Genomic DNA, 6,338 nt, shown 5'->3' on the forward strand with positions numbered 1-6,338 from the left:
GCCACGAGCAGGGACACCTTCCACTAGAGCAGGTTGCTCCAAGCCCCTGTGTCCAACCTGGCCTCGAACACTGCCAGGGATGCGGCAGCCACAGCTTCTCTGGGCACCCTGTGCCAGCACCTCAGCACCCTCACAGGGAAGAGCTTCTGCCTAAGGGCTCATCTCAGTCTCCCCTCTGGCAGGTTAAAGCCATTCCCCTTGTCCTGCCCCTACATCCCTTGTCCAAAGCCCCTCTCCAGGTTTCTTGTAGCCCCTTTAGGCACTGGAACTGCTCTAAGGTTGTGGTGTCGCCCCCAGCGCTGGATTCAGGATGGTGGGGGGCATGTGTGTGTATGGGGGTGTCTCAGCAGAGCAGAGCCCCAGCCTGTGTTTGTGCTAGGGATTGCCCCAATCTAGGCGCAGGACCTCGCACGTGTTGGACCCCATGAGGTTTGCACAGGCCCACCACATTAACTAATTAACTCCATTAATTTCAGTCCATGAGGCTGTGCCCCAGCCTCGCCCCTTGGCTGTGACAGTTCCGTGATGGAGGCGAGCGTCTGGAGATACCGTGTGTGGGTGCTGTGGGGCGATGTCTGGGTCCATGGGGCAGTGAGGGGTGGTTCTGGAGCCCTGAGCGGGGGTCTCATCCCACGGGCTGTGACATGGGACAGGCTGTCTGGGCTCTGGGGGATGCACTTCCTGGCCACGCTCCACTTCTGCCTCCCCCCCCCCCCAGCAGCAGCCCCACTGTGGGTGTGAACAGCCCCCACTGAGTGTTGGTCACACAACACACACACACGGCTCATTTATTGGTGTTGGGGGTTTACTGAGGAGCCTTCCATCACCCACTGTCTGGATCCGGTGTCCTGGCTTGTGCCCCGGGGTGAGGGCGGGCTATGGCACTGTCAGCGCTGGGCACGGCTCAGGCGCTGCCCCCTCGCTCCAGCAGCTCATCCCGGCTCCCGGGGACGCTCAGCCCGGGCAGAGCATCCTCCACGGGCCCCGGCAGGGCGCAGGGCTGCAGGAGGTGGTCCCAGTAGAGGCTGAGCGTGGAGTGCTCCTGCTGCTCCAGCTCCTTCAGCTCGTGCAGCTCCTTGGCGCTGGCCGCCGGGGTCTGCACCTCAAAGGTCATCTCGAAGCGGCTGTAGTCCACCCGGAAGGCGCCTTTCTCCAGGGACATGCAGGGCTCGAAGCGGTACCCCCAGAGGATCTCGTCCTCTGTGTACGAGGTGCGGGCTTGGCACGTCATCCCTGTGGTGAGGCAACAGCGGTGCCGCTGCAGGGCACCTGGGTGCCGCAACAAACCACCTGCTGCCCCACGAGGGGCCTCCAGCCCTGGGTCACCCATTGCCAGGGGGAGCAAGCCCCAAGCCCAGGTTCTCCCGAGGAGCACCCATCCCCTCCCCGACCCCACAGACCCACCTGTGGCTTCCACGATGCCCTCGAGGATGATGATGATCTCGAACTGCTCCCGGCGCAGTGACTCAGCCGACATGTCCCAGAAGGGGCTGCGGCGGTTGATGATATGGCAGATGATCTGGGGCTCCACCAGGAACAGGCGGTCCTCGCCTGTGTCGTAGCCCAGGTTCAGCTCCGACTGCTCCAGGGGGATGAACTCGCCCTCGGCTGTCTGCCGGGACTTGATGAGCTTGGCCCGGATCTTGGCATCCACCATGTGGCTATCCCGCAGATCCCCCACGCGGAACATGAGACAGAGCTGCTCGTCCCGCTGGGAGATGACACAGTTCTTGCTGAAGATGAGGGTCTGGGCGCGCTTCTTGGGCCGGGAGATCTTGACGAACATGCAGCCCACCATCAGGGCGTCGATCATGGAGCCGACAATGGACTGTGCCATCAGGAGGATGACGCCCTCGGTGCAGTTGGCCGTCACCATCCGGGAGCCGTAGCCGATGGTGCGCTGGCTTTCCACCGAGAAGAGCAAGGCAGCCACAAAGCCGTCAATGTTCTCGATGCACGCTGGCCACTCAGGATCGCCCCGGTTCCCGACGTCGCCCCGCACCCAGGCGTCAAAGAAGTAGATGGTGCCAAATACCACCCATGTGACGATGTAGCACATCATGAAGACAAAGAGGAACCAGCGGTACTTGAGGTCCACGATGGTGGTGAAGATGTCCGAGAGGAACCGCTTCTTCTCCTGGATGTTGCCCAGGTTCACCTGGCACTTGCCCACCTTTGTCACATAGCGCTGCCGCTGCCGCTTGCCAGCCTGGAGCATGGGGCTGTCCTCCTCCAGCAGCCTGCGGCGCCGGCCCTGCAGCCCCTCGGTGGGGGGCACGGTGGTGGCTGTGCTGCTGAGGGCGGGGGTCCTGCCACGCACCGAGCTGGGGATGTTGGCCACGCTCAGGGCATGCAGCGGGCACCAGCGGGTGCCGCTCTCCTGTGCAGCGGCTGGCGGGCACCAGGGCAGGTCCCCGGGACGGTGTGGGGTGGCCATGCTGCTGCGGCTCCGCAGCAGGGATGCCTCGTCGGGAGTGATGCTGCCATGGCAGGGTGGGGACGGGTATTTTGGCATCAGGATACTTCTGTTGGCAGTGGCGGCAGCTTGCAGCCGGCTGTCCTCTGCTAGAGCCTCAGGGGCAGCCAGGGGTTCAGGCTGCAGGGGGGGAAAGGAGCCCATTGGTGAGAATCACCTTGGGTAGCACCGTGGTGGCATCCTGCCCTGAGGATGCCCCAGAGCCCCAGTGCAATCCAGTCCGTACCTTCTGGGGGAAGGTGCCATAGCGGCTGGTGTCGGTGGGCGGCCGTGGCAGGTAGGCCAGCATGTGCTTGGCGGTGGGGGTCTGTGCCAGGGGGATGGAGTTGCTGCGGCCGCGGGGCTCCTCGAGTGCCGGCCGGCTGCTGCTGATGCTGTTATTGGCGCAGGGGAGCACCATGGTGGGGCCGGGACCGGGACTCAGCCCCGGGCTGGGCACAGGGTCCTGCCACACGTCACACAAAGCAGAGGGTTATTGTGAACATGGAGGGTGCATCCCCACGGGGCAGGGTCTGGCGGGGCTGCCCTTGCCCAGTAGCACATGTGCCAGCCATGGAGCCGTGCTGGCGTGGCCACAGGCTGGCACCAGATGGCTAAGCCCATTAGGGGCCGTAATTGCACTGCAGAGGCCAGGAAGGAGGTGCCTGCCTCCGCGAGGAGCAGCCCCGGCAGTGGGCAAGGCCCGGGCGAGTGCCCGCAGCCACAGTCCACGCGTGTCCCAGGCCCTGCCTGTAATTGCCAGTTCTCTGACGAGCTGCAAGCAGAAACAGGCAGCTCCGGGGTGGGAGGAAGGACAGCCCGTGATGGAGACACAGACCCCATTGCTGGGCTCACTGGGACAGGATGAGTCCCACTGGCTCCCGGCGGGGAGGTGCAATGGGAGGTCATGTTCCTGCAACACAACCTGGAGGGCAGCGAGTCTCAGGGATGAGCCTCATGGGCACGCTGCCTCCTCCCAGCATCCCCTCGCTGCTGCCAAGCAGCAGGCCCAGTGTCCTCGGCGCAGCAATGGAGGACGTCAGCCCCGGATCCACCTCCTGCCCCCAGCCCTGTGCAGACCCCTGGGCGAGGGGCACCCACCTTGTGTTCACGCGGAGTGGCCGCCGCGCCGGCAGATGTCGATCTCTGCTTGTGGCTCCTGCTCTGCCCCGGCGGCCACCAGGCATCTTCCCACCGGTCACGGATGGGAATCCTCCGCCGTGGCCAGTGGGAGGGAAGGACAGGGAGCTCTGCGGCGGCCGCCAATCCTGCTCCAGCAGCAGAAGGTGGCCCGTTAATCTGTCTCAACGACAGGCACAATTACCTTGAGACGATTTAATCGGAAGGAGCAGGCGCCCCAATGCCTGTAAGGAGCAGGAGGGGTTTCCCAGCGGATTTCCCTGCTCTCGGGATGGTGCTTCCCTTCTGCCCTTGGGGATAGGATGGTCAGCAAGGGCTGGAAAACATTCCCCCTCTCCTGACTGGTCCATGCTCCCTCGCCCCCTCATTTTGGGATCCCTTTGCGAAGTCCCCCCCCCGGTGCTCGCTGGGGCTGGACCCCAGCTCCAGTAGGACTTGGTAATTTCCAGGCTGGGCCCCAGTATCCCGTTGATAAGAGAGATGGCAGATGAAGGAGAGATTAGTCACTAATCTCCTGGGGAAGATGAATCTGCTGCTGGACCCCAGGGAAGGATGTGGGAGGGGGCGGGTGGGATCCAAAGTTGGGATTTTCCTGACGGTGGGGCCCGTCCTTCCCCCATCCGTGTTTTGGCAGCGGGGCACCTTCTCCCAGGCCAGTTTTCCCACATCAGGCACCAGGAGCCATGTCCCTGGTGAGGCGCAGGGTGCAGGACTGGGCCATCGGTGCCCATCTGCGAGCAGAGGGCAAAGGCTCCCCCTTCCTGCGTCCTCAACGCAGCTCTCGAAGGGTCCTTTGCTTATTAACTTAATGACTGAATGAGGGTCGATGCCTCAAAGCCTCTGAGAGGACCTTGACGCCGGCTTCCTGCTGCCCGCATCCCACCTCAGGGTCCCCTCCCGGCCCCACCACGGCTGGAGCTGCGCTGCCGGGGGGCTCCGTCCCTGCCAAGGCGCTCGCTCCGGGTGGCCGCGGATTTGCGTGCCTTGGCTTAACCCTCCCGGCACGGCGCGGCAGCGGCGGGAGTGTGGCGGCAGCCACGGCGGGACGCGCCCGGCTTTCCCTGCGGAGCGTTGGAGAAGCCACGGGCGGCTGGAAGATGACAGTGGCCACACCCCGGCGTCGGAGGAACAGGCTTGAATTCGCCGCCCCGGGCGGCAGACGCGGGCCGGCGCTGCTCCACAACCGTTAATGCCTGCGGCCGCCGCTCAGGGCGGCTTATCCCGGCCCGGCGCGCACTCAGCGGCCGGCGCTAGCATGGCCGGGAGCTGGCGGGCGAAGGCGCAGGCGGGGGGGATGCTGCTGGCCCTGCTCGGGTGGGTCTCCTCCTGTGTCACCACCTTTGTGCCGCTCTGGAAGAGCCTCAACCTGGACCTGAACGAGCTGGAGGTGTGGACCATGGGGCTCTGGCAGGTCTGCATCGCCCGCGAGGAGGGGGTGGTCGAGTGCCGGGCCCACGGCTCCTTCCTGGCGCTGCCCCCCGAGCTGCGTGTCTCCCGCCTCCTGATGTGCCTCTCCAACGGGCTGGGGCTGCTGGGGGCCCTCCTGGCGGCGCCGGGGCTGGAGGGCTGGACCCCCTGCGAGGACAAGCCCGGGCTAAAGCGGCGGCTCCTGCTCGCCGGGGGAGCGGCGTTCGGCACAGCCGGGATGGCCACCTTGGCGCCGGTGTCCTGGGTCGCCTACAACACCGTCCTCGACTTCTGGGACAACACCGTCCCCGACATCGTCCCCCGCTGGGAGTTCGGGGAGGCCACGTTCCTGGGCTGGTTTGCCGGAGCCTTCCTCGCCGCCGGCGGGCTGCTCCTCGCCTGCAGCGCCCGCGCCACGAGGGCCCCGACGCCGCCGGTCCCCGCCTGCCGGCAGCCCCCCGCCAGGGGCCACCACCCGCTGCCCAAACCCGCGGACCTGGTCATCTAGGGGCTCCGGCTCGCTTTAGAGGTGACCTGCTGATTGCTGCGGCAGGGTTTTCCCTCCCTCTGCGCGCCTACTTCACGTTTCCTTTCCAAAGAAACAAGGGCTTTAGGCAGGCAGCAAGGCAGAGGCAGAACAGCAGCAGTGACACCGGAGCAGAGTGACTTGTGGCTGAGGCAGCAGTAGCATCCCTTGTGAGTCCTCCATCGCCAAATCCATTGTGGTCAATGGCTATGCTCTGGAGTAGCAGCTCACTCCGTGCGTGTCCGTACCACAGTGATGTACCTGCAATAAATTATCACAGTTGCCAGCAGCGTGTTTCTCTGCTCTGAGCGTATGGCTGCATCTTGCACGAGGTGCAGCACGAATGTGAATGGAGGGTGGGAGCTGCAAGGGGTAGTGCTGTTTGGTCTGCCCAGAAAAGACTGGAGGGGGTTGAAGAGGGAAAGGTGGAAAACAAGGGGAGAGGGAAAACAAGAGACGAGGTGGTACCAAAGATGGCTACTGCTGCAGAGGCAGGACAACAGTGGCTGCATCCCCTGCAGTAGCCTCGTCTTCTCGGGGCTAACACATAAGGCCATCAGCATGCCACAGACCCTCTGTAGGAAGCTCCTCAGCTGCATCCCCTACCTGTGTAAAGAGGTCAGAGGGTGTTTGATGGGTCTCCTTAACCATTTCTTCCACCTTTTCCTGATGCAGCTGTAAAACTAAAGCCTGCTCACATGCCCCTGGGCGACCAGCAGCATGGACCATCAGCCTGGACTAACACCTGGCATCCTGACAGAAGCCAGCCCCCTGCCACAGCACTGGTTAAAACCTGAGTTCACCACTGGT

At 64.2% G+C, this 6,338-nt stretch overlaps 2 protein-coding genes across 2 annotated transcripts; one reads left to right on the top strand and one right to left on the bottom strand.

The window, feature by feature from the left end:
* Window positions 1–806: 806 nt before the first annotated feature.
* On the bottom strand, window positions 807–3,761 carry LOC115616223 (G protein-activated inward rectifier potassium channel 4-like). The gene is made up of 4 exons (XM_030505224.1): window positions 3,557–3,761; window positions 2,703–2,921; window positions 1,405–2,596; window positions 807–1,233 (listed from the first exon to the last, which is right to left on the bottom strand). The coding sequence occupies exons 2-4, from the start codon at window positions 2,874–2,876 to the stop codon at window positions 905–907; spliced, it is 1,695 nt and encodes a 564-aa protein (XP_030361084.1). The 5' UTR covers window positions 2,877–2,921; window positions 3,557–3,761; the 3' UTR covers window positions 807–904.
* A 1,031-nt stretch (window positions 3,762–4,792) lies between these two features.
* Window positions 4,793–5,814, top strand: CLDN25 (claudin 25). Its single transcript, XM_030505652.1, has one exon. It carries the CDS (start codon window positions 4,851–4,853, stop codon window positions 5,508–5,510), a length of 660 nt encoding a protein of 219 aa, XP_030361512.1. The 5' UTR covers window positions 4,793–4,850; the 3' UTR covers window positions 5,511–5,814.
* The last annotated feature ends 524 nt before the right edge of the window (window positions 5,815–6,338 follow it).

Source organism: Strigops habroptila, chromosome 17 (assembly GCF_004027225.2).
Source record: "Strigops habroptila isolate Jane chromosome 17, bStrHab1.2.pri, whole genome shotgun sequence".
NCBI lineage: Eukaryota > Metazoa > Chordata > Aves > Psittaciformes > Psittacidae > Strigops > Strigops habroptila.

Bases quoted from the DNA above. Each gene is read 5' to 3' on its own strand.
- LOC115616223 (XM_030505224.1), bottom strand. From the start codon at position 2,876: ATGGTGCTCCCCTGCGCCAATAACAGCATCAGCAGCAGCCGGCCGGCA. The intron at 2,597-2,702 runs GTACGGACTGGA...CCCCCCCTGCAG, and splicing joins ATGGCACCTTCCCCCAGAAG to CCTGAACCCCTGGCTGCCCC. The intron at 1,234-1,404 runs GTGGGTCTGTGG...GCCTCACCACAG, and splicing joins GGGCATCGTGGAAGCCACAG to GGATGACGTGCCAAGCCCGC.
- CLDN25 (XM_030505652.1), top strand. From the start codon at position 4,851: ATGGCCGGGAGCTGGCGGGCGAAGGCGCAGGCGGGGGGGATGCTGCTG.